We start from the raw sequence: 26806 nt of genomic DNA on the forward strand, positions 1-26806 counted from the left end.
GGAATTCCAACCCAAAACGTACTTTGTCCAAAACCAGCAATGCATACAGTATATCTAATTCTCACCCCAACACTCACAACTGTGGGTGCTAGAACCACGTTATTTTTTTATCAATAGTTTATCATAGGGTGTAAAGAGAGTGATAGTTTATCATAGGGTGTAGAGAGAGTGCTGGGTAAGAATTTGAATAAATATTTTTATTGTCCTTAAGGAAAAGGTAACTACAATGAGATAATTCATTATTTCACAATAAAGCTTCCAAATGTTAAAAGACATTACCATATTAAACAATGCTATAGAATAATACAATGCTTGTTAGTTCTTTTAAACTGACAAATACTTTACCTGGCTAATTGTGAGTTAGAGGACCACAAAAATTGGTTCCACCTTGAGCATACATAATAAAGTCATATCAACAATTTACCAGAAATTATTCTGTCTCCCAAACACAGTTTGGGATAATTATGAATTGTCTTGCAGCAACTAACAAAAATTATCAATTCTTTACAGTTTTTTTGTTTCCTCGAATGCTAATAATAAAGCTAAAAAAACATCTAGTGCAATATCTTGATTGGTATTTCCTTCTTTGAATGAAAACTATGAATTATTTTTTTTAAAAAAATCATCATATATCTAAATATGTTCCAATTTGATTAAATTCTCAGTATCACTTGAGGCTAGTCCCTGGCATTATTAAACTGTTTTCTAGGTGTTATTAAATACCCTTAAGTAATTGCCTTTGTGAACTTTCTCTAATTTGGGGGAGAAGTTTAGTTCTTTATTTTTTAATAATATTTATTCTTAGTCTTTTAATAGCTATATTTAGGTAAAGCTATTAAAAACTTTGCTTACATATTGTTAAAAGCCTAAGGATATACTGTATTAAATATATGCTTTGATTACACCCATCCTGTGAAGCTAGATTAGCTCCAGTTAACCTCAAGGGCATAGACCACTCCCTAAACCATAATGCCATTTATTGCCGGTTGAGCAGAGAGAATGTATGAGCAGCCTGCTCTAATAAGGAAGTCCCAAATTACTCAAATATGTGATGTCATCAATTTATAATTTGCACTAAATCAAATAATACGTTATTTGAACTCACATTAATCATGACCACCTGAACCCTTGTCTAAATGTTGGTGTTTTTCTGGGAGATTTTTTTTTTTTTTTTAAATCTCTTTCTTCTCCAGTGTAGAATTCCAAGAACCACTGTGTAAATCAGTATTTAAATCAGTTTGTTTTTCTTACATTCAATCATGTTCAACTCTTGGAGTCTGCCTAAACAAGTCCATGCAGTTTTCTTGGCAAGATTTTCAGAAGCGGTTTGCCATTGCACTTCCCTGGGCAGAGAGAGAAATGGCTATCCCAAGGTCAGAGCTCCTACCAAAGCAATTGTCAGATAAGGAGGGCTTCAGCCTGGGCCAAGAAAATAACATGATAAAACATCCCAAACACCTCTTTAGTTCACACCTCCTTAGTTCACACTAAGATAAAATGAGGGAGAAGGACGCACACCCAGACCTGCAAGATTCTGTTACTATAGCTGTTACAATAAAAGTAATCCTGACCTATTTGGCATTGGTTCTCTTAGTCTGGTCTACCTTACTGGGCTGACTATATAAAGGGATAAAGGAAGCAAAGCTCTAATAGTGTACAGAGTAAGGAAGATAACCTTGATGGAGATATGCAGGAACTGTTTCCTAGGCAAAAGGGGCTGAAGCATTTTTTAAGTCCAAAACAACAGGATAACATTTGGAAGTAACACAGGTACATGCCTTCTTATTTCATTGGAATATAAGGAGAAGGAGGGATAGCACAGAGTTGCAAGATTTTTTATAATAGCCAACCTCAGTAAAAGTAATTTTAGCCTTCCTGCAGAGTTGATCTCCTGATCTGTTTTACCAAGTGGGACTGACAAATGCTGAAGGGCAAAGGCTGGGAGAGAAATATCTGAGTGGAAAATGCCTAGTGATCGAAGGAGAAGGGGTATGCCTTCATACAGGGTACACCTGCAACATATATCTGACTTGGTTTTTAAAATAATAACACTAAATATCCTGAGATAGGTCTTGGGTAGTGTTGGGATATGGGGGGGAAGTGTCACATTTTTACGGTATTATTAATGACCAACTTGAGCCTGACTCTCTCATGGATGGGAGGATGAGTAAAGATAAAGTTGTAGGAACAAAGTAGGAAATTGGTGTAATTGGGTTATTACTGGGCCATGTTAAGAGGTAACTCAAGATTGATTCAGCCTTCCATCCTTCTGATGTAGGTAAAATGAGGACCTGGTTTGTGGGGGCAATAAGCTGACTTTGTATAAAATAGAAAAACGCTTGGGGGGGGGCAAAAGCCCTACTAAGCAGGTATATACAAAAGTATGAAGGCTATTGCTTAAAAGCATTGTAAGACGCCCTGAGTCTCTGGAGAAGGATGGCATATAAATCAAACAAACAAACAAACAAACAAACAAACAAACAAACACAAATAAATAAATAGGAACAAGTCCTAGGACATAAAGCAGCAAATAGTGCATGGTATCTCTCATTTATATCATGAAAATTCCAAGAAGTAATCTAGTTTGCTCTTTCTGTCATTAAAACACCATATTCTTTCATTCTTTAATCTTTCCTCAACAGGGCATCCTCCAGATGTGTGTTGCAACTACAACTTTCTTCTTTCTCTACAAATTGTTGCCTTGTATTTTAATATTTTCTAAGTCAGAAATGGAGGCTCAAGACTGCCACCTGATGGTACAATTGCTTTTACTGTACATATTATACTCAACCAGATGAAAAAATTTTTATTATTGATTTGTCATCTATCTTGCTGTAGGGTTACTCTAGGCAGCTTACAATAATAAAAAGGAAGAAAATGAAAGGAGCCTAAACAGAAGTAAAATAATAGAGCCTATAAAATAATCAATGAAAAGGGAACTTTAAAACTTGCGGACTTCAACAAGCATGGCTGGCTGAGGAATTCTGAGAGCTGAATTCGGACCACAGGTCTTAAAAAGTTGCCCAATTTGGAGACCCCTGCCACAGAACATTTCATTTGTAAGAATTTGAAGACTGGTAGAGTTCAGTTAATGGTTTTTAAATTTTGCTTTATGTACTTTTTTGTGACATGTAGGAGTCATTTTGAAATTTGTGTGTGTGTGTGTGTGTTTGCATGTGTGTACATGCATGCACATTTTGATGTAAATAAAAATAAATAAATACATATTTTATTACCCAGCAACACATTTATAGATGCATTAAAATTCTAAACTTCATCAAAATACTTAGAAGAACATAGATAAGGATAATTTAGGTTAGTCAGGGAGGTCAATGAGGGCCTGGATCAATTTTACTTATAGCACTGTAAAAATGTACTGTTCAATTTAGCATTAGAGCATAATACTTCGTTGTTTTTAAAAATAAAAATAAAAAAGAACAGCAAAGTTCTGTTCTGTAAATGTTTTGCTGTTGTTTTTCTTTGATTATTGGAATTTTTGTATACTCTTCTCTTCTTATTCTTTTTCCTTGGTTACTTTCAGCCATATTCTTTGACAATGATGGACTGCATCACCGCTCTACAATAAGGTGATGTCTTCTCATCCATCTCAGAGACACAAGATAGTGCTGGAATAGAGCATCACAGTATCATAGCTAAATACAATGCAATTTGTATATACCTATATAGATCACAGAAAAATGTTTAAAGGCTTTTTGATATGAATGCAAAATAGCTACATGCCTCTCTAAGCAGCAATTCTGTGTACAGGTAATAGCCACCCTTTTCTGAAGAATACATTAAGTTTATTGCCAATGACAATAGGCAAATTCTTAAGAAAACAGAACTCAGAAAATTAGTCAAAACTCTATTTTTACCACTGTGCCCATCAAATTTGACTACTGGTTGCCAGAGATATGGAAGAAACTCATGTAACACCCAGTGTCTGCCTCGCAAAGCAGAGGACAGGCTTGAGATGGTCATGTTCCTTTCCTTGGAGGCAGTTTTCCTGAAAATGCCCATGAATGATCTTGTAACTAGGGGGAAAGAGGTATGCTGGCAGTTTCATACAGCAACCACTTTGCCACAGCAGAGAACCCCACAAGTTGGGCTCTTGTCAGCATAAATTAGGTTTTTTTAAAGGCACTGTTAAAGCACAACAGGAAAGCACGATTGCAATCTGCCTCTGCTCCATGATAAAAGTCAGCCAGGTGTAATGTTGTCAGTTCAAACCTTCTCAATTTGACTGTGTAGATTGCCTGTGGTTAGTAGCTCATCCAGAAAAACCCCTGGTATAAGTCTTGGTTCTCAGACTAATTAAGATTCAGATTGATTTATTATGTGCCATCAAGTTGTTTTCAGCTCCCACCAACTACATAGATTTTCTCCATAGCAATTTAGCCATAACCTGTTCTCTCAAGTGCTTTAAGTGATTGTGAGGTACTATCTATTCTCTTTCACCTTTCAAAACATTTGCTATTTTTGGCTCAGGTATCCTTAGTTTTGGATCCTTCTCTAGGAATCTGCCACGCTCCAGGATTCTCTGTAGAGCTCAAAACCCAGCTTGGCTTTGTTAGTAAGTCTGTTTTTGTAGCATTTTCATTTTCAACTTCTGCTTTTTCTCACCTTTAGTGTGAATTGTTTCACAGTTGCTTGAGAATATCATCTTATCTAAACCTAGCACTTCCCTTGTTTTACGGAAGAGTATTCATTTTGATTTGATTATTGCAGTGTCTTAGAAGACACTGGGAGCCTCCAATTTGCTCATGAATGCTGAGCAACCTTATATTCACAGGTTTTTAACACTATGGATGTTCCCAAGGTGGACTCCTTGTTCAATCTGGCCACCCTAGATGTCTTGGTTGCCATTCACAGCAGTTATTACAAGGCATATCAAATCATTTCTAACATGAAGCAATCCCAATACATACGGTTGTAGTTCCTAATCCAATGTAGAAATGATTGCATAGAGAAGTGATGAGCTCCTCTTTATTGGATGTGTTCCAAGAAAATATGGACAGACGGCTGTTATGGAAGTTTGAATTTGTGCATGCAGGAAGACATTGAACTCTATAGTATATAGCCCAACTAGCACCTCCGAATTCATATTCTTTTTAAAGTCTCCACAGCTTCAATTATTTGAAAACAATGGTTTATCTTTTTTTTAATTTTTATTTTATTTTAAAACGAAAACAAAACATAAAACCATCATTCCAAACAATTAGACAGTGAGTCTAACGATTAATATTCTCTTGTGCATAAATCCATTTCTAAAATACCAATTTATAACAGAAACTTATATCTTTTATAGAAAAAACCTTCAGATATTTTATCTTTACATCAACCCCATATTTCTTAACAATGGTTTATCTTTTGTTCATCTTGCTTTATAGGATCACGCAGTGCGAATCCGTATCTAGGGGGCTCACTATGCAATTCTAGGCTAGTCAGTAGACTGCAAGCAGGCAGAAGAGAAAAATCTGGATATTAATACAATAATAAATAGATAAGTAAACAAACTTTAGTTCCTATGAGTTGCTTCAAGGAAACGAGGACACTGTTTCAACTTTCAATTTTGATGTGAAAATTGAGCCTCGGTGGTGCAGCGGACTAAAGTGCTGTTAAATGTTGACTGAGAATAGTCATATGTATCCCCGGTCTACGAGCCGAAGTTACCACTTTTATTTTAATAAAAGACAAAACATTACTTCCAAAACGAACAAGAAACCCGATCCACAGATTTAAAACAAAAAACCAAAAAACTTGCGGGCGCGTCGCCCGACCGACCAATCAGTTTTATCGGCCTTCGTTTGTTGCTGCCTGAAAGGACGAGGCGCGCCGTTCTAGGACTCTTCGGCGATCAAGAACGCTTGGCCTATCTATCTGAGCTCGATTAGCCTCACTTGGCGGTTCCGGTGCCGCGCTGGCCGTTCGTTCCTCCTAGAGATGCGGTGACGAGTTCGCCTTTGGCTGGTGGGGCGGTCGTCATGGCTAATGGTGGGCAGCCGGTTCTCTCCCCTCGAAACCTTCTCCTGGCTGTTCTCTCGGGTCAATGTTGGGCATTCCCCGCTCGCCGGCCCACCCGAGTACTTATGCTCCCGGGAGTGGGGCGGTTCTCCCGTGTCAGAGTCCCCAGACCTCCGTGGGTCAGTCCCCCTTTTCATGCTTCCTCCCCCCCCCCAGTCCCCGAAAGCAGGAACGATCCTCGCCACCGGCACCGACTTTCTTTTCCCTGTTCTTCGCAGTGTATTCCCTGGACGGGCTCTTGGTCTTCGGCTTGCTCTTCGTTTGCACCTGCGCCTATTTCCGGAAGGTGCCTCGCCTGAAAACCTGGCTTCTGTCGGAGAAGAGGGGCGTCTGGGGTGTATTTTACAAAGGTAGGCGCCTCGCACTGAGCGTCAAGGACCGACACGGTAAAAGCAGAGGGGAAAACTTCAGACAAGCAGGAGTAAGACCTGTCGGAGAAGCTTTGAGTAGTAGCAGAAGTCAAGCTGATTGCATCTTCGGCAGGAAAGACAATTTAAGGGTTTCTAAACTTTTTTTTTTTGCCATCGCACTTCCCTTTAGTATATAAACTTAGCATATAAATCTCCGTTTAAAAAAAACCCCGAATACAAATGAGCAATGAAAACAGTACAATAAAACTTTGGAATAGGCCAGGGGTGGGCAACTGTGGCTCTTTTACAACCTGTGGACTTCAACTCCCAGAATTCCTGAGACAGCCAACCTGTCTCAGGAATTCTGGGAGTTGAAGTCCACAGGTTGTAAAAGGGCCACAGTTGCCCACCCCTGGAATAGGTGGATTTTATTGTGACAATGAACACAACTCAAAGGTTCTTCCCCGCCCCCACTTTTCCTGAGACACTTTCTGAACTTCCCCAAGGAAGTTTGGGAAACCTTGGGTTAGATGGAAGGTAGCTTGGTGTGTAAATCGGACTTGGGTGGATAGAAGTTAATTAAGCATCTGCTATATGTTCCCCTTGTGATTTAGCTTTAAATCTCTTTACATTTATTTGATAAAGTAAGGGTGTTGACACTTTGAGATGATTGGAAATCATCTCAAAGTTGCTTATATAAAGCAAACGGTTCATTCAACTTTAGCCTTGGTATAGCATATATATATTGAGACCAGAGGGTTTAATCATGTTTAACCTTATGTTACTCACAAAGGTGGTAGGACAATGTGCTGGTGAATATCACTTTTCACTGGTTGACGAGATCAGCAAGTTGGGTAGAGGTAGACTTCTATTGTAGTGGTCTCTGCTGTGGCTCAAAAGTGCTGGCAGTGTTATAGAAGGATTCTATGCCAGTGATAACAAATTGAGAAATCTTAAAGGGATTCTGTGAGCAGTATGCAGAAAACTGGCTTGAAATGTTGGGTCAAAAGATTTGAAGTTAGCGAGGCTGGCAGTGCACTCTTAGTGTGCATTGCAAGAAAGCATTTTTATTTTTCTTCATTGTCGAAGAATTATATGAAATAACATGTACTTATTATTGTTTGAATAATAAATGGTCTTTGATGTTTTTCAGCGGCAGTCATTGGTACCAGACTTCATTCAGCAGTGGCAATATCCTGTATTGTCATGGCTTTTTATGTCCTCTTTGTAAAATGAATCCCACTGCTTCAGATGGACAACTGTTTAAATGAAGACACTATGCTCTTTTGCTTCAGAGAACTGTACCTCCTAGCAGAATTCACAAGAACCTATACAGATGGCAAGAAGAAATTCTTCTGTGGCCATGTCTTGCTTGAGACCAAGGGAATGTTGTTTAGATAGAACGTCTAAGAGAGTTTCAACAAAAATCAAAAGAATGTTTTATGTGCAGATTATTAAAATTAATATTAGTCTATACAAAAGAAATATCACAGGTTTGTGACAAGTAGAAATGAGTGATGCTTTTTCCAGAGTTTGATATAACATGGAAGTGGAAAGGTTACTCTAGTGTTTCTTTTGTCCCCAAAATGTAGTAGCATTGAAAGGCTATAATTTTTTTTCTTTGATTACTATACTTAACCCAAACTCATTATAACAGGAATAACTGAAGAGGAGAAACTAGCCAATGATAGAACAAAACATTTATGGATTGTGGAATTCTTGAAGTATTGAAACATAAAGGAAACAAAATACAATTTGGTGGTGTTCACTTATCTTTTGCTATAATTAAAATTGCTGAGTATGGTTAAAATGTCATGTTATTTTGTAGAACCTAGTTTGCAAGTAAGAATTAAAAGAACTTAAAATATGATATGGTATTGGAGAAAACGGGGGGGCATATGCTGTTACATAAGACGTGAGTTGCTAACATGTTTAAATTACATATAAAGATAACATGTATATTTTGAGACGTGTACATACTTAAGAGATTTGTTCTAGTCTTTATTTTTATTATACTTTTAAATTTTCCTCATTCCACTCCTCCTTTTGATAGTAATCTCCTATCACCATGTGCTTGAAGTGTAGGAGATTCTCTTCTAAAATAGGAGCATTACTGTAAAAGAGCATGTTTGACTTGTCTGTTTAATGTTTATAATGTTGTAAGCATCTGGCTGATTCACAAATAGTTTCAACATTGGCCCTAAACAATTTTAATCCATTGTTTTATATATCAGTTCAACCTGAGAAAGCCAAGTTTCTTTTTCAACATTGTAATTTTGTCACAGTACTAATTACATATTTATAAATCAGCAAGAACACTAAAGCCATAATTTGGCCTTTGGTATTCCAGCAATATGTGTTTGAATAAATCTGCCTTTTTTTATCTTCCCTGTACTTCCTATCTGATATATATTTGAACCCTTCTCTTTTTTTTTCCTGTGTGATTTCTTGCTGTTAGAAACTATAGAAATAAAAATTTTGTCAGTTTGATGTAGAAATGGAAAGACAAAAATAAGGTGCTACTTTGAGTAGTGGGTTATTACTTTCAGCATTTCAGCATTTAGAGGATTTTACTTCAAGGCATGTCTCCAATGGAAATGTTAGATTTCTTTTAACAAATTGCATAAATGGTTGACCACATTAATGATACAAGTTAGCAATCAGTAAAGCAACTTTTTAAAAAGCTTCTTGTCTATTTGAAGATATTTTCATGTTTGCTATGAAAGCTAATTATCTAGACAGTGATTGGAAGGAAATATTATAATCTTAATGGTTTTCTGAAAAAAAAATCTATTAGAGATATTCCGTTTTTGATTATTTGTAATTTAGGGAACCTTTCTACAGGTACTTTACAAATACATAATTCTGGGAAACCATAATGCTGTCAAAGATCAATGCTAGGATTATTCCATTAATGAAGATAAATATCAGACTCTAAAAAATACAATTTATTCTTCACTGCTTTTGTCAAATTTTTAAAAGAACATGAAGAAATGCTGACAAGCATTTCGATACAATGTAATGATATATATCCATTTTCCCTGATGGGATTATATGAAAATCTGCCATGCATAAGAAATGGCTTTGTTTTAGCTCTATTATTCAAAATGCTCTTATTTAAATTTCTTTTAACCATTGGAAGTGAACTTGCTTGATCCACTAAATCTTCTCTTCATTTCCTTTCTTCACCTAAAGCTGATGACCAAGTTTTGTAGTGTTTAGGTTTTTTCATCTTTATATTAAACATTTTAAAAGAATATGAACAATTAATAAAAGACATATGAAAAGAATATAAAGATATTTAATAAACTATCTGAAATATCATGAATACTATTTTTAAATATATTAGTTGCTCATAAAGCTATGAAATATATCATTTTTAAAGGAAAAACTAAAATTGCTATTATTGGTTAACAAAATAAAACACTCTTTGGAAAAATAGGATATAATTAGATCAACATTAGAGATCAAATTTCTCAGAAAATTGAAATGTAGACTCCAGTGTAGAAAAAAATGAGGTGTAGTACAGATCTATGAAAAATGGTTTCCAGTTAGAAATTGAATTCTGCATCAAGATTTACTCTTTAAAAATGAAATTACTTTGGACATCAAGGTATATTCCTATAACTTGACAGCCATTCTTCCAAGGAAGGACTCAAACATCCTTTTCAATAAAAAACATATACTTTTTCTGCAGGTAACATATATACAACTAGTTCTGTATCTTTAGATGGAATATGCAACTTGGTAAAATTCAATAAAAATATTGCAGGTTACAAAAGGGATTAAACTTTAAACATATGTTTCATTCTAATATAAATTATTTTCCAAAAAGGTTGATCATATAAGAAAAATGATCAAACTCATTACATTTCAAAAACATTTCAGAAAATATATACGAGTTGCAAAGCATCCAAATTTTGATCACGTGACACGGGATGCTGCAATAGCTATATGAAAAAGCCATAAGCCACTTTTTTCAGTGCTGTTGTAACTTCAAACTGCCACTAAGCAAGTTGAATACCTGTATTCCCTCTTGTTCCTGAAGTTATTTTTGTGTTATTTATCTGAAAGGACTACTCAGGTAAACTAGATCCTTGTAAGAATCTGAAAAGATTTTAAGTCTTGCAACCTGAGCAAATTGTTACTTTTCCAATGGACAAATATTTTGGCTTCCTTTGTATTAAAAAAACGAAGCAAAGAGGGAAAAACCTGGACTTTTTCTCTGTATTTATCCCAAATATTAAATGCCTCTACTTATTATTGTAGGGTCTCTTTTAAATTGGATAGTGAGATGGGCAGCCTAGAAATTTAATAAATAGTTTAGTTATATTTGTATCAATTCATACACATATGGAAGCCATCTGGAAATGCAGTGAAGCAGTGAAGCATTAGAACACCTAATACTGATAACATCCAATTCCAATGGAGTTTAATTAATTAGTCATTTAGTGAGAATTGCTCTGTAATTGGTTTATTTAGTTGCAAATGAACTTTCTGCTTATAATTCTTCAATTCTTTCTTCACTTACTGTATCTGCAACTTCTTTCCATACCTGTTGTGAATATGAGACTGCACAAAAGGAATAAAAATGTAGCTGGTATGATATTGTCAAGAAAAATGTGAAGCTTTAATTGCAATTCTAACATTTTACTAAGCAGTCAGGATTACTTTCTGCTTGCTTCTGTTGAATTCTTCCACATAATTCATTAATAAATTAAAATGACTGTTTATAGTAATTTCAACACTCCCAAAACAAAAACAAAGATGGAGTTTTATGTTCTTTATAACTAATATATTCACACTTGAAAACTTAAATTTGTTTCCATTTTAAAGTAGTTGCCCTTCCTATGTATGGCTAATCTATAATTTTCATCAAATTGCAGATGATGAGACTAAGTTTTTGAAAATCTTATAACATTTTCACTGTCTCATTGAAGAAGCCAACATCAATATTGGCTATTCACTAGCAGTAATATAATCTGGCAATTTTATCTTTTTATCTGGAGGTAAGAGGGGGAAAATCCATTTGTAAAAGAATGTAAATATATTCTTAGAAACATGTATAATACTGTACCTATAACAAAGGTAGTTAATGTTTTTTATTTTTTTTAAATAATCTTTATTCATCTTTTTTATTTTAAAATCACATTTCCATTTTTACAGCGTTCAGTTATCAGTATCAATTCTAATTACATATTTTTCATTTACGCCTTCCTACCTTTAAAAAACCTGCACTTGAATAGTTAGTTATCTTGGTGTTGAAGCTAAATACTTTGTAGAGTTCTAATTGTTTGGATGACTACATCTAAGATATAGGAACTCTGGTATTCTAAGAAAGATAGAGAAATACTCAGTTTTTTATGACAGATAGAAGGTCCATATTCATAGGATTGCATTATCATCAACCAGGCTCCTTATTTCCCAGATTTTTCAGGGTCTATGAAAATCAGTATGAATGCTTGTGTTCTCATAGGATTAACAGTATATGCTTTTTTTTTTCGAGAGGCAAATGGACTTTCTTGTTTTTCTTTGAAGACATTTCGCTTCTCATCCAAGAAGCTTCTTCAGCTCTGATTGGATGGTGGGGAATGGAAGGATTTATACTCCTTGCAGACAGCTGGTCATTTGCATTCTTTTAGAGTGTCCTTGAGGCCACTTGGAGGTTTGTCGTGTCCTCAGGGTCACCTGAGTAGTGCAAATGGGTGTAGAGCCTTCTTGGAACTGTTGAAAGGACTGTGTTGTAGATTGGAGATGATGTTGTATCCCTCCCCCTCTGTTGAGAGAGGGCTGTTCAATTTTGACATCTGCAGAATATTTTCTGCCCTGTGTCCCTTCACCGTTGAACACAGGTGAAGGCTGTTAAGGATGAGTCTGTGTTGTCTGCATCTCAAACTGAAGTGCAAATAGTTCCTGTAGTCTGCAATTTTCCTGGAAATCTGTTCATGCTCCCGCACCATTCGAAGGGTGTTCATCCCAAAGTGCATAGCTAAATGTCTAGGAAGTCCAGTTGTCTCTTGAAAAAAAGCATCTTTGGGACAACCATTACGTGGATGATTGAGAATCTCCATAGACAATTAACAGTACAGTTTTATTTTTATTCCTTAGACCAGCATCTCTCAGCCACAGCAACTCTTAAATTGTGTGGACTTCAACTCCCAGAATTACCCAGGGTTGAGGTTCGTAGGTAAAATTTCTTGAGGTTGAGAAAAGTTGCTTTATAGATACTTGCCTTGTCACATAGTAACCCCAAAGTTTCAAATTATAGCGATGTCACTTTCAAGGAAATTTTAGCTGCGATTGTTCTCATTAGTCTAATGCAGATTGTATTTATTATGAAATACTGTGCACATATAATTAATGAACGCATTTTTATATGCATTTTTAAGGAGCCTTGGTAGCGCAGCAGACTAAAACACGGTTAAGTAATACCAACTGCCTGCAATTACTGCAAGTTCAAATCTCACCAGGCTCAAGGTTGACTCAGCCTCAGTAAGTAAAATGAGGACCCGGTTTGTGGGAGCAATAAGCTGACTTTGTATAAAAAAGAACACCGCTTGGGGGGGCGGGGCAAAGCCCTACTAAGCAGGTATATACAAAAGTATGAAGGCTATTGCTTAACGCATTGTAAGCCGCCCTGAGTCTCCGGAAAAGGGCGGCATATAAATCGAACCAAATAAATAAAACAAATAAATAAATAAATATCAGTTTTCATTGTTGATGACTTTTTGATGAACACCATAGTTAAAACGTTTAGGCACACTATAAAATGCCAATAAGAAAGCCATACGTTTATTGTACATCGAGAAAGGAAACGAATAGAACATACTGTTAGGCTTACTGTGCCGACTGACGGATCTGTTTGGTTCCGGTGAACCTTTGGAAAGTAACGTGGAAATGCAGCACACAAATAATCACGGATGCGTGGCGGAAGAAGAGTAAATTCAAACGAAAAGGCAATTTAAGCGAAAAGGCAACCACTTCAAGTACTTCAACTACTCTCCCCCCCCAACCTCCATATATTATTCTGAAACTACTACTTACCCAGCAGCCTTAAAACTCTTTTCGAAATTCCGGCCATTCGAACACCGAGTAACTAATACGCCCAATCAGGCGCCGGCTTTCTTGGAGGCTCTGATGCGCAGCGCTCCCTCCTCCCTCCTCCCTCGCAGGATCTCACGGAAAGCCGCAGCTCGCGCGAACCCCGCCCAGAGATCTGTGCGATGCCCAGAATGCAATGCGGAGTAGATAAACCGCGGAGGCCCCGCCGGCCATCTTTGTGTCGGCAATCAGGGGGGGAGTGATCGCGGCGTGCCTGTGAGTGGGAGCGAGCGTGGGTTGGAGGATATGCTTGAACCGCGTGTGTCTTATGTGAGGCTTCGTGAGGTGTGTGTGTGTGTGTGTGTGTGTGGCCCTGTTCGGCAACAATTACATTCCTTTTTACACGTTGATCTTATTTGATCGGGCCGAGATGTCGCCGCTTTCTCGGCCTGAAATGAAAAAAACCCGCTTCTGTGAAGCCCTTGGCGCTGTACAGAGAAGCTTCGGTTTAATGAGCGTGCGGCAGTATTGTCGGAGATGATGAATTGATCAGATAGATGAGGCTGGAGGTTGGAAAGTTCCTCTTCCTAGCCAATGCGTATCGAAGCGATTCTGATCCGGCTTCAGCCGAGGAACTTCTTTTGTTCTGGTGGGCCTTTTATTCTTCGGGCTAGAAGCACCGACGTCCAGCAAAGTCAGGATTCGATTTTCCTTAAATCAGCAGCCCTGTGCTGGCGGTTGAGTGTGTTTTCTTTAAAATTTAACAAAAGTTAATGCGCCCAAGAGGCTGGCGATGCTCTAAAGATCGATCTGAGTACGGTATGCGCCTTTGAAAAAAACGATAAAATGGATTTTATCAAAGCACACGGGCGCATGGTGGGTAAGGTGCTGCCTCTTACAGCTCCAAACTAGCTTCCTCTTCAGGAACTAATGTGTGCATACAAGTTTGAGAAGTCGCTTTAAAAAAAATGCTATTTCTAGTATCCAAATTAAAATTCCAACATTAAACAGAATGAGAAACTCCCAGCTATCATGGTCAATAGTGAGGAATCAAGGGAGTTTAAAAAGTTCCAGCAATACCTCTGAAATATCAAAATGTGACCTCACTTGAAACTTTTGTTAAGTTACTGAAATGGGACAAACCCTATCACTAATAACATTAGTGATATTTCTTATTTTTATTCGTTGGGACAAGAAGCCATTTGTAAATGAGATTAGACCAAGATGAAGACTTGGTATGCATTCCTGGAAAATAAGAATTATGTGTGTATGGAATGCATTTTTGGACATGATAGCGGTTAAAAGACTGAGCTTGTTTAGCCAGCACCCTGGGTTCAAAACTTGAATGCTGCATGACAAGGTGATCCCATTACTTGCCCCAGATCCTGCTTACTTAGCATGCAAGTACATAAATAGGTACCACTTCAGTGGGAAGGTAACAACAGCGTTCTGTGTACCTCAGTGTATAGTCATGCTAGCCACATGGCCACAGAAGCATCTTCGAACAACACAGGCTCCCTCAGCTAAGAAATAGAGATGAACACCATCCCCTAGAATTGATCATGACTGGACAGAAAAATGGAAAGCCTATATTCTGGCTTGTTAAAAAATTTCAAATTTAAAGTGTGGGATCTGGCAATATACTTTTAAAATGTAGCACAATGTATTATCTAGCTTATTGAACTTAAAAATATTTTTTTTAATGTTATTTAAGGTGCATGAGATACTCATATATTTTGCTAAAATTATGCTAGAAATAAATATTTGGGTTCAATGTTTTGGGGGATGTAGTCTTTCCATAATAGTAAATGCAGGGGAATGTACAGCAAAATTTTGTTTGCTGTGATGGAGAGAAGAAGAAGATTATAAGTAAATTCAAAGCCCCCTGGAAAGTCCGTTTTCTATGTTGGAAGGCTTAAACTAGCAGGAGAAATAATATACACAGAAGTCTTGGCCTTGTGCTTTTTTGAGAATATAAGGAGATAGTGTTCAGGGAGTAACCAGTTTGAATCCAACTTTTACATGAATGTAGTATCGTGTTTTCCCCAAAATAAGACAGGGTCTTATTTTCTTTTGATCCCCCCCAAATAAGGGTTTGGCCTTATTATTGGGGGGTCTTATTATTTTGGGGATGCAGGAGGCGTCGAGCATGGGAATGGATGTCCTGTCGCTGCTGTTGCCTCCCCTCCTTGTTCTTCGTGCCAGTCGAGCAGCTCAACACGTCAGACCCCACCCCAATGGCAACAGCTGCTTCCCTTCCTCGCCGTCTCTTTATCAAGAGGTGGCAGGTGGGGCAGGGAGAAAGCGAGACACCTAGAGCGAGACGTGGCTCCCCTTGCCATCTCTTCTCCCCCCCCCCTCAGTTCAATCAAACTTCTCGAACTCACGAGAAGGCTTTCTTTTACAGCGTGTTTCCCTGGACACAATGGCGAGGAAAGTGATGGAGCTTGAAAGGTAAAACGCATGTCCCGCTTCTCATCCGCCCTACCTGCCACCCCCAAATTACATCCCTAAAGGGGGTGGGTGGCTAAATGAGGGGCAGGAGCCCTGTCATGCCCGGCGGAGGGGGGAAGAAGAGACAGCCAGGGGAGCCACGTCTCGCTCCATGCGTCTCGCTTCTCTCCACCCTACCTGCCACCCCTCTTTAGAGACAGCGGGGAAGGGAAGCAGCCAGGCTGCTGTTGCCATTGGGATGGGGATGGGACGTGTTGGGCCGCGAGACTTGTTTCTTACCTTTCAAGTTCCGTCGCTTTCCTTGATGTTGTGTGTTGCATTCATCCTGGCGGGCTCCGCATGAGAGGTTCAGATGAGAGATAACACAAGGACAGGTGTTTCTCGTGATGAGAGAGCCTCGAGCTGACTCCAGACCTCTCTTTTATTAAGCAAGGGTATTGGGCGTATCAGAAGGCATGATTACAGCTATACATTCTCATATTACCTCCGTGATACAAAGGATTTTCTCCATATCTGGACATAACTTTCACATCCTACCATATTACAGTAAATCACGTGAATTCTAGGAAAGCGTTACCTAATGTAAAAACAAAACTTAACTTTGCCATGTTATCATATTTGGCTTTGTTCCCAGCATCCCATCACCTGCCAACAGAGAGGCCCCGTTACCAGAGATCTACCTCAGTTGTCAGGAATGTTCTACAAGGAGATGTCTCTGCTATGCAGGCACAGCCTATGTTATGAACAAAGAGAGAACGAATAGGGCCCTTCAGAGAGTATCCAATTGAACCCGCTTTTCATAGATTATTTCGGTGCTAAAGTCCATACACGTGTCCAACCAGCTAAACTGGTCTATACATGTACTATGGCCACCGCATTCCCACAGTTGTATCCAGGGAAACACGCTGTAAAAGAAAACCGTATCACGAGTTCGAGAAGTTTGATTGAACTCGCGAGAAGGCTTTCTTTTACACCGTGTTTCCCTGGACACAATGGCGAGGAAAGCGATGGAGCTTGAAAGGTAAGACCTGCATCCCGCTTCTCGCCCGCCCCACCTGCCACCCCCAAATTGCATCCCTAAAGGGAGCAGGTGGCTAAGCAAGGGGCAGGAGCCCTGCCATGCCCGGCGAGGAGGGGGAAAAGAGACGGCAAGGGGAGCCACGTCTTGCTCCACGCGACTTGCCTCTCCCCTGCCCCATCTGCCACCTCTCGATAAAGAGATGGTGGGGAAGGGAAGCAGCCAGGCTGCTGTTGCCATTGGGGTGGGGTGGGATGTGTTGGGCCGCTCAGCTGGCACGAAGAACAGGGGAGGGCATGTCCCCCCGTTCCACCCTCATCTCATTTTGGTTGCGCGGCAAGCAACCAGAGGAAATAGTGGCACCGGCTGCGCATGAATGTAAGAAGTGGGGGGGGGGGCTTATTTTGCAGGGGTGGTTTATCGCATGCACTGAAAAGCTTGATTGGGCTTATTATCCAGACATGTCTTATTTTCAGGGAAACATGGTAAAAAAAATCTTATTGTAAACTTTATCATTTAGCACAAGGGTTTCCAACCTTTTCTATACCCCGCACCCCTAGAATACTTCCAATATATTCACACACCCCTTACAAAAGTAAATAATTATATGCATATAATTATGCATATACACTATAATTTTGAAACTTCTAAACTCAAGTTTTCTCACTCCCTGGAATATCCCACACCCCATTGGGAACTCCTAATCTATAAGGACAAGCAAGCTAATTTTAGATAGTGCTTAATTGTAGATTTTTGCAGTTGGTTGGAAAAAATGACTAAAATACGTTTAGCAATATACATTCTTTCTGTCTTGACTGAAATTCTCCCCAAGCAATTTAGAGTGGAAATTTCACATTTGTTTATCTGAAATTTAATTTTAAAAAAATTAAAAACATAATATATTAGGGTTTTTTTACTCTGCTAGTCATAGGAAACTTTAGAGGCAGTGCCTATCTTCATTTCTGTGAGCCATTAAGCAAGCACTGTGATATGTTAAAACGAGAAGAAATTGACTTCAGATGAATTTCAATTCAAATCAGCCAGAACTGGCTTGGGAAGTGATTATGTTCCAGATAAGATACAAGATACAAATATATAATAAAACCTTTAATGCTAATTACTGTAACTGAGATGATATAATGCTTAGAATGTTTATTCATGAAATTGCATGATTTAATATTCATATACAAGAAAGAATATAGTTGGTTTGAAACCAAAATGTGAAACAATTATCTGGAATCTACCCAAAAAATCTTTTTGTAGAAAAACAGAAAAATTGCAGCACAGAAACCAGAAGGCAATAATGTGAAAGAAGATAGATGAAAAGATGAATTAAAATGCATATTGAGAGTGGCAAAAAAAAGATCAGCAGAAGAGGATGAGTTGATTCTAAGTGAGTGTTACTGCAGCATGGATTAGTTTAAAAAACTGCAATAGGAGGGAGTTAATACTAAATAATGAAAAAAATGGACAAAAGATAAAATCTTTAAAAATATGGCTTTATATGTGAAGATAAAGGATCAAAAATTAAGTCAATGCAGGAGACAGGAACTGAATAAGTCTGAAAGGTATAGAAACTTGTCTTTTTGGGGTTTCTTATCCTTTTTTTTAGAGCCAAATTCTCACAACCCATACTTAGCATAGTTAATAATCTAACATGTTTCAAAAGTACCAGGCTTAAAACTCCAAGGGAAAATATCAGTTCAATAATGGGCTGGATTTGAGATTCGGTTGTATTGGCAAACTTTGGCTTCAGCTTGCTTTTGTTAAACTTGTCTGCACCCAGCCATGGCGTTTATAAATGACATCAGGTGCTTAGTCCCCTTGATCCGTGGCAGTTTTTGTACTTGCAGAACTTTTTAAAAAGGTTATAGAATTGTGTATTTTGGCATTCAGCCTTTGTTCCTGGTTGGCATTCTTTTTGCTCTTGATATAATAGTTTTAATCTTCAGAAGTTGGATCACTCTGTTCTTCTGGGGACTTGTGTTCTGAAGTACTCTATAAGTGTATTAGGAATAATTTAGGAATGAAGTTATATTTGCATTTTGTGTTTGAAAAACATTTTTTTTTAAATTTAATCAATGTTCATATTTTGCTTTGGAGATGTTAACTAAGATACTTTTAGCTAAGATTGTGTAAATTAATACTGTTTATGGTTATGAAGAAGTAGTAGCTTCTTTGGAGGTGAGCCCGAAGTAGATTAGATTCTATTAGTTGAGTCCTCCTAACCAAATATCTGAATTTATTAGGGCTGATATGTTTGGGGCTCAGTCCATTGGCAAAAACAAGCTGTTTTTTTCAAATACAGCACAGTTGAGCTTTTACTAAAATTCAGTGAAGCTGGCTGGTTTAATGGATGATCTGAAAACTAAGCATACAGTGAGCAAAGAGTTAGCATATGGGAAGCAATTACAGGCCGAAGGGAATAAAGCTGCAACATGACCCTGCAAAAATCATTAATGATAGAAGATCCCACCATTCTCTTTACGGGAATATCCACTGTTTGTGGCAGCAGTATGTGGAGATTCTGCAAACAAAGACAAATCATTTTGTCAGCTGTCATTCACTGTTCTGAGAATTGACACTCCCCCTCCCCAACACCCACCCACACACACACACACACACAAATGTAAATAACTGGTATCTTGCAATGGAATAAAGCTACAGAACTCTCTTGACTTTTTAATGATTCTATCTTTAAAATACTGTAAGTTATATAGCCGGGAACATTTTTTAAAGAACTACCAATTTTTATTGTATTTTAGTTTCTACTTCACTATTGGAATTTAAATATTTATAATATAAAGTTTACAACAGTTATTGTCTACCGTATTTTCCGGCGTATAAGACGACTTTTTAACACATGAAAATCTTCTCAAAAGTCGGGGGTCGTCTTATACGCCGGGTGTAGTTCTCCTGTAACCAGGCAGACCAGCCCGAAAGGCTCTGACGAGCCTTAAATGGCTCTGGCGATCCCAGCTCTGGCGATCCCAGCTCTGACAATCCCAGCTGAGTTCCCTGCAACTCAGCTGGGATCGCCAGAAACCACGTGAAAGGAAAAAAGTTTTTTCCCTTTTACTCTGTGGATCCCAACTCTGACGATCCCAGCTGAGTTCCCTGCAACTCAGCTGGGATCGCCAGAAACCACGTGAAAGGAAAAAAGTTTTTTCCCTTTTACTCTGTGGATCCCAGCTCTGACGATCCCAGCTGAGTTCCCTGCAACTCAGCTGGGATCGCCAGAAACCACGTAAAAGGGAAAAAGTTTTTTACCTTTTACTCTGAGGATCCCAGCTCTGAGGATCCCAGCTGAGTTCCCTGCAACTCAGCTGGGATCGCCAGAGCCATGTAAAAGGGAAAAAGTTTTCCCCCTCCAGCTTGCTTACCTCAGCTGCTAGTCGCAACGCTTGCCTTGCTTTGCTTGCCTGAATCTATTCAGGCAAGCAAGCAACTCCCTGCCTGCAATCAAGCAAGGAGTTAGTTGTGGACTTCAACTCCCAGAATTCCTCAGCCAGCAAAGCAAAGCTGGCTGAGGAATTCTGGGAGTTGAAGTCTACAAGTCTTAAAGTTGCCAAAGTTGGAGAGCCCTGTTCTATTGGGTAAGTTTTTTTCCTCTTTGGGAGCTTTAAAAAAAATAGTCAATTGGGGTTTTTTTAGTTGTTCTTTTTTAGACCTAGCCATTTAAAGTTTAGGAAGTTTTAAATTTAGCTTTCATATAAAAATAAAAATAAAATAAAATAAAATAATATTTGTGCAGCTTTCTGAGATTTTGTGTGTTTCTGTAGTGTTTCACTCCAACTACACAAACACACAAAATCTCACAAAGCTGTATGTGGAATTTTGTGTGTGTGAAGTGTGAAAGTTGGGTTTTTGGACTTTTTGTGGCTGTGTGAGGTTCCTGCTTGTTGCAGGGGCCATTTTGGGTCTAGCACAGCTGCTTTTACATTGTGGGTGAGCCAGTTGTGTTGTGTTGTGTGTGTTTAGAGTGTGAAAGTTTTTTGGGGGGGCTTTTTGTGGCTGTGTGAGGTTCCTGCTTGTTACAGGGGCCATTTTGGGTCTAGCACAGCTGCTTTTACATTGTAGGTGAGCCAGTTGATGTTTTTTAATTTTTATTTGGTGTGCATTGGAAGAGGGGCAGTCTTATATGGCGAGTATAGCCCAAACCCTATATTTTAACAGGAAAAGTTGGGGGTCGTCTTATACGCCCAGTCGTCTTATACGCTGGAAAATACGGTACTTTGAATGAAGAAGCTTTTAACACAGACCTGTGATTAAGGATATAATATATTGTCTTAAAAGAAAGCTGGATAAAACTATCTAAACTAACTTGAAGGGAAGGTAGAAAATCGATCTACTGAAAAGGTTTCTGTTCTTATCCTTAGCTCCTCTTCAACCAAAAGAGGCATTTAATGGTCATGCTTACCAATGGCTCCCTCAATGTGGTGGATAGATTCTTTTACAGGATTAACCCAGTGTCTCACAGTAATACCCTTGGAGGTAGGATGCTGAACTGAAGTGTATTTCTTCACAGGCTCTAAACCCTTCAGTGTTCTGCCGTGCTCAAAAACAAAGGACATGCATTAGCAAGAAAGTGTTGCCTTTTGGGCAGAGATAATTGTTGAATGATAAACATTAAGGTGAATTAACATATTTTGTTAATTAACATATTTTGTTAAGTAAAAGTCATAGGATAGGGCTATTTAGCTAAGGAAATTGTAGCGCGCTTTTCAAATGTCTGAGAACACTTAGAATTCTAACAGGAATTATTGATCATAGAGTTAAAAAGGGCCATTTAGGCTATGGAGTCTAATCATCTGCTCAGTATGGAAAATAAATTAAACTATCCCTGGTATTGTCGAGTATATGTCTATATACAGTAGTCAAGAGACTGCATTCTAGAGCTTGGAAACATCTGTTATGTTTTCACACATGCATTTGTCTTTGTTCCAAATTGAAAATATTGAATATGTATTTTACATGCCTGATACCAGTTGAAATTTACTCTGAAGAAAAGGAAATGTGGCTTATGTGGACATCATGTGTTTAATGTAAAAATATAATAAATATGATTGGTAGGATTATGACTATGGGCTTATTGATTACACAATGTATATCCTACTGTTGGTTTCATGGCTACAAGAATTGCAGCACTATTAAGAGTATGCATCCACTGGAGTCTGATGCTCATTTTTTAAATTTAGAAGAATAAAAATTTATGTTTACCCATGGTCATCCAGGAGGGTCTCTTTATGGAGGACTACTTGACTTTTGTTTTTAAGCAGGTCTTCATGGTGATTGTATAGAGAACTGAGGTTAAAATCCAAACTGTCTTTAGAAATCTGCAAATGAGATTGGTAAATGGGGAGCATGTTAATTTACAAGCATAAATTAGGAATAGCATAGTAGAAATGTTTTAAAAGTGAAATAGTTTATGCAAGCTTTTCAAGAATTGCCTGTGTAACAGCAAAACTGAGAAAGCAAAAATTAAGATATGTATTAGGGTAAGAACCTAGTAATAAATGTTCTCAGAATTAAGGTTGTGTAAAGTGGCACTATTTTATATATCTATCCAGATTAGTAGAATGTATCTATACCACAACATAGAAAAGCAAGATGCCCTATCCAGACAGCTGTAATTTATATATCAATATAAGTTGCTTCATTCTACTGTGATTTCTTTTATAGTGAAATTAATGGAAATAATAGAATTAAAAGTATATCAATAATAATGGATTTTTAAAAAATTATATAGTAGTAATAGCTATCTACCTTGGTCATATAGATCTAGATCATATAGACGCATACTAAAATAGTATAAATACATTTCAGAAATCAAAACATCTCTAGAATTCACTCTTGACACATGGAGTGTTGTTTTTCCCTGTATCGGCTGATTCTCTTAACTGATCCCCATGTTTGTGCCAATTAGTAAAATGTGAGCAAACCCTACTCCCTACTAACACTGATGATGTTGTCTAGTTTGGTAATGAAACATCTTCAAGAAAACAACCAATCTCAGAAAGTAAATAACTCTTCAGAAGAGTTCTTAATACAATGTAAAATTCTGTAATTTTGGAATGCATTTATATATATATATATATATATATATATATATATATATATATATATATATATATATATATATATATATATATATATATATATATATATATAGTAACTATATTCTCTAAAATGAAACTATGATAGAATACAACCAAATTATATAAAAGAACCCAGAAATATCTTACAATTTCATTATGAGAAACGCCATGACAAAAAATGTTTAAGAATGAAAGTTTATTTGGAAAGTTCAGTAAACATGAACCAAGAATTTCTAATCAAGTAATTTCATCCATATGTCACAAGTGTATTTAGCATTTTTAAAAATTTGGGCCCATTGATTTTCCAAGAATTCCTTATTCCACAAATAACATATTACTGTCCTAACTTTAATTTGTATAGAATTGAATTGTTAGGTTGTATTTCAAATTCAAACAGCTGCTATTGAACATTCTTGAACATTAAAGAATTTCTGTTTCTCTGAAGCTGCTAAACACATCTAGGCCATGTTCTAATCATACATATTTAAACTGAATATACTGACAAGTAATTATATTCAAAATGTAACTGCAAATCCTTAAAGTAGTACTATTAATAATTAACCTATTTAAGGCATTGATTCCTTACTCAGCTTAGAATTTCTAATGAAACATTTCGCCCATTTTCATATTAAGATTACTCCATATCATCTGTTTCTCATGTAAATCGAGTTCAATTTTTTTACAGCTTCCCTGTTAATGCATCTAGAAGCTTTCAAAGCTAGAAAGGTGTACATCTGTTTGATAAAAATTGACCCAAGGACTTGCCAAAATTTCCAAAGACTCACTCTTTAAATAAATCCCAAGCAGATAGTAAATTTTTATTCCAAACAAACATTTTATCAAAATGAAGTGTCCTTTGAAGTTCCCAAGGTCTGTCTAATACACATAACATTTCTAAGGCATTTTAAAGAAGGAATAGTAAGGGGCTAAATAATAAAGAAAAGAGAAGACACCTTGAAAAACAACAAAGACAGCAATATCATTTCTTTTTTACCTCGGGTTCTGAGTACCAGACTTCTCTCCTAATGCTTGCCAAAGTTGCTGTTCCATGTAGCCGATTCCAGGTGTCTTGTTGCTGAGAAAGATGGGAGGGCATGCCATAGGAGGTTTTCTGGATCAATAAGAATGATACTAAACTTATACTGACTCCATAAAAAGATAAAACTTAACTGAACTGCTTACTATTTATAATAACTTCCAATATTGTCTATTGAAGTTGGGATCCAAAGACCCCAGGACATTAGAATCATCAAATACATGCCAGTTGCCAAATATCTAAATTTTCATTACATGGCCATGGGGACACGGCAACAGTCATAAATCAGGTTTTTTTAGTGCTGTTGTAACTTTGGTCACTAAATGAATGGTTGTAAGTTGAGACTACCTATACACAGGTTTTTCTAATCAGTAAAAAAGTCAACATAGCAACAAATTTCAGCAGATGGATAATATCAAACCATTCTTGCTTTAAAAGGAAATCTAAAATGTTATATAGAACTGCCCTTGTGTTTTTAAGATTGCATGTTACAAAGGATTCTTAACGTATTTTAGGCAGTCTTCTTCAACCTGTTACCTTCCAGAGAAGCTGGAATAAAATGCAAAAACATCTTGCGAAACTATTAGCATAGAAGTCTGAGTCTTGCAGTCTTAACACCTCTGAAGGGCATCACGTTGGGGAAGACTGAAGTTAATTTACCTACTTGGTAACATCCCAAAACTGATTGCTTGACTTGGAGAAAACTGATTGGTTGGCTTGACTCAGATTTGACCAATTAAATCTTTGGTACACATTCTGACAGAGGTTCTATTGTTATGTTTTACAGTAGTTCAGTGTTTTCTTGTCTTTCCATTTTTCCTAATCCCCTTGTTTAAGGAAGTTCTCATTACCTCAGTGAAATATAAACATACTTATAATAATTGCTTTGTGCTCTTTTCATGTTTTGTATTTTTATAAAGAACATTATAGCAAGTGAAGTCACGTAATTTTGACAATTTGGATCTCTTTTATCCTTTGCCTCCGAGTCTATTTTTCTTGTTCATTTTGATTTAATAGTCTGGGTGGAACGCCTATTTCTCTATATATAATTAATATGAGTCATTAAGGGGCAGTAATTGTCTGAAAAGCAAGAAAAATAGGATATATCTTCCAGATGTGCATTTTGCACATACTAGATATAGTTAGGGCTATTTTTAAAGCCAGACCTCCACATTTTATCCTGTATTAATAAACATCATAAAATGTGTATCTCAAGTTCAAAAGTAGTTTCCAGCATCATCTGTAAAACATTAAGAAGCTAAAGGGAGGCTGCCCTATCATTGAGTTCACAGCATCTGGCTTCTAAATTTCATTAGGATAAACTAACTGCATCACAATGCAAATGCTTTATATATTTTAAAGAAAAAAAAAATAAAGGGATCTCTCTTACCTGTGCATTCCCATTACCACTGTATGTATTTTCATTTTCGTAATGAGGGAATGAAAAAGAGTTCCTAGCGGGTGACATACTCCAGCCTTTCTCAGCAGTAGGGTTGCCAGCTGTCAATTGCGGATGCCGATTTCTCTCCCCGCGTGTCAAGTTTTGTTTAGGATATGATGGCGGTTGCTAGGCGACGGGGTCTTTTAGAGTCTTCCGGTCACTACGTATCAAAGCGCCCTCTAATGGCTGGAAAGAAAAGCGGAGCTCTTGGGAGGCGGAAAGAAACCACAAAAACGGCGCGGGGCAGGAAAGGACAGAATCCAGCACGCGCTTTATGCTCCAAATGAAATAAAGAAAAATCCGCCTTTATAAGGATACTTATAAAGTCCAACCCCACTTTCCTTCATGTTTACGGCCCATCAGGTTTAAGCGTATTGAATAGCTCTGAAAGACTTTTTAAACAATTCTCTCCTCTCCTACACCCCCCAGCGAGATTACTCCGAAGAGTTAGTCCCAAGTGAACCGAAACATTAAGGCAGCGCCAGGCAAACACCAAAATGAGAAGCGAGGCACCCCGTTTAATAGTCTCAGAGCCCGAGAATAACTTGGGGTAAAAGGAGCGCGCTCCCAGGAACCGGCAAAGCGAGGGGCGAAGAGAGCCGGGTTGCTGGCCGCTCCTGAGTCGAGAACGGCTGCCCCCAAAGCGCCACCCGCTACCCGGCTCAGGATTGGATCGTTAGTGCAGCGCGCGTGGCTTGAGCGACTCCGGCGAGGCCTTGCTGGGGGCCGCTGAAGGAGCGCTTCGAAAGCAAACGGCTTTTCCTTCGTCGCGCGCCTCTCGAGCCTCAGGTGCTCCTCGGCCTCGGGAGGGCCGCGCGGCGGAGGCAGCTGCCGTTGCTAGGCAGCGAGGTGTGGGCGGTCCGAGGGGGCGGGGCGGGCTCCTGCATCCCTTTCTGCCCCAGAGCGCGGCTACCGTCGCACCTGAGTCGGTGACTGCCTGCCCGAGGCGCCGCGCGACTACCGGCTCTTCGCTGTTTCTGCTGCGCCACGATGGCTGGGGCTGGCAGGCTCCATCCCGCTGAGGGGATAACCAGATGCTGCTGCTGCTGCTGCTGCGTCCACCCTGTTGGGATCGGCTGGAGGCGCCTGCCGCTCCTTCTGCTCTGCCTGCTGTTGCTGCTTGGGGCGGGCGCCGCTACCCAGGGGGAGAATCTCCACGCCTGCAAAGAGGTACCCGCGGAGGGACAGGGTGACATCTTACTCTCTCTGCGTGGGGAGCGGGGAAGCGCGTGGGGGGGGGGGGGCGCATCTGTGATCAGATCGCAAGAGTGGAATCGGGAGATCCCACCTACCTTAAAACCATTGGCGAAATATCCTTGTGGACGTCCTGCGCCCCCCCTCCCA

The 26806-nt window shown here is 38.4% G+C and overlaps 3 protein-coding genes and 1 non-coding gene across 7 annotated transcripts in view; 3 read left to right on the plus strand and 1 right to left on the minus strand.

Moving 5' to 3' along the window:
• The first annotated feature begins 5837 nt into the window (after positions 1-5837).
• TMEM167B (transmembrane protein 167B) lies at positions 5838-9057 on the plus strand. 2 transcript variants are annotated; one of them, XM_034414747.2, is made up of 3 exons: positions 5838-5994; positions 6243-6374; positions 7528-9057. In XM_034414747.2, exons 1-3 carry the CDS (start codon positions 5985-5987, stop codon positions 7608-7610), a joined length of 225 nt encoding a protein of 74 aa, XP_034270638.1. In that variant the 5' UTR covers positions 5838-5984; the 3' UTR covers positions 7611-9057. The 2 variants fall into 2 exon arrangements, with proteins under 2 accessions (XP_034270638.1, XP_087745708.1); XM_087889582.1 differs by lacking the exon at positions 5838-5994 and adding an exon at positions 6010-6143.
• Positions 9058-13687: 4630 nt separating this feature from the next.
• LOC117664422 (small Cajal body-specific RNA 2) lies at positions 13688-14036 on the plus strand. The gene has a single exon (XR_004591050.2).
• A 3988-nt stretch (positions 14037-18024) lies between these two features.
• On the minus strand, positions 18025-26638 carry CFAP276 (cilia and flagella associated protein 276). Its single transcript, XM_034414752.3, has 6 exons — positions 26384-26638; positions 25412-25648; positions 23980-24096; positions 22108-22223; positions 21308-21435; positions 18025-19414 (listed from the first exon to the last, which is right to left on the minus strand). Exons 2-6 carry the CDS (start codon positions 25487-25489, stop codon positions 19344-19346), a joined length of 510 nt encoding a protein of 169 aa, XP_034270643.1. The 5' UTR covers positions 25490-25648; positions 26384-26638; the 3' UTR covers positions 18025-19343.
• ELAPOR1 (endosome-lysosome associated apoptosis and autophagy regulator 1) overlaps positions 25608-26806 on the plus strand; it is a 60910-nt gene continuing 59711 nt past the window's right edge. For 2 of the 3 annotated variants that reach the window (XR_004590905.3, XM_034414749.3), the window contains exon 1: positions 25608-26632. Coding sequence is in view for 2 of the 3 variants with exons in the window: in XM_034414749.3 (XP_034270640.2) it covers positions 26453-26632 (180 nt within the window). In the remaining variant the exon portion in view is untranslated. The remainder of the gene's footprint in view (positions 26633-26806) is intronic. The other variant, XM_034414748.3, reaches the window with a different exon arrangement.

The sequence above is a fragment of the Pantherophis guttatus genome, chromosome 3 (genome assembly GCF_059756535.1).
Source record: "Pantherophis guttatus breed Tessera chromosome 3, ASM5975653v1, whole genome shotgun sequence".
Lineage (NCBI taxonomy): Eukaryota > Metazoa > Chordata > Lepidosauria > Squamata > Colubridae > Pantherophis > Pantherophis guttatus.

Coding starts and splice junctions, on each gene's coding strand:
- CFAP276 (XM_034414752.3), bottom strand. CDS start 25,489: ATGTCACCCGCTAGGAACTCTTTTTCATTCCCTCATTACGAAAATGAA. Junction 21,436..22,107: donor ACCCTCCTGGATGACCATGG/GTAAACATAAAT, acceptor TGAGCACGGCAG/AACACTGAAGGGTTTAGAGC. Junction 19,415..21,307: donor CCACATTGAGGGAGCCATTG/GTAAGCATGACC, acceptor CTTTGTTTGCAG/AATCTCCACATACTGCTGCC.
- TMEM167B (XM_087889582.1), top strand. CDS start 6,050: ATGTTGGGCATTCCCCGCTCGCCGGCCCACCCGAGTACTTATGCTCCC. Junction 6,144..6,242: donor GAGTCCCCAGACCTCCGTGG/GTCAGTCCCCCT, acceptor TGTTCTTCGCAG/TGTATTCCCTGGACGGGCTC. Junction 6,375..7,527: donor CTGGGGTGTATTTTACAAAG/GTAGGCGCCTCG, acceptor GATGTTTTTCAG/CGGCAGTCATTGGTACCAGA.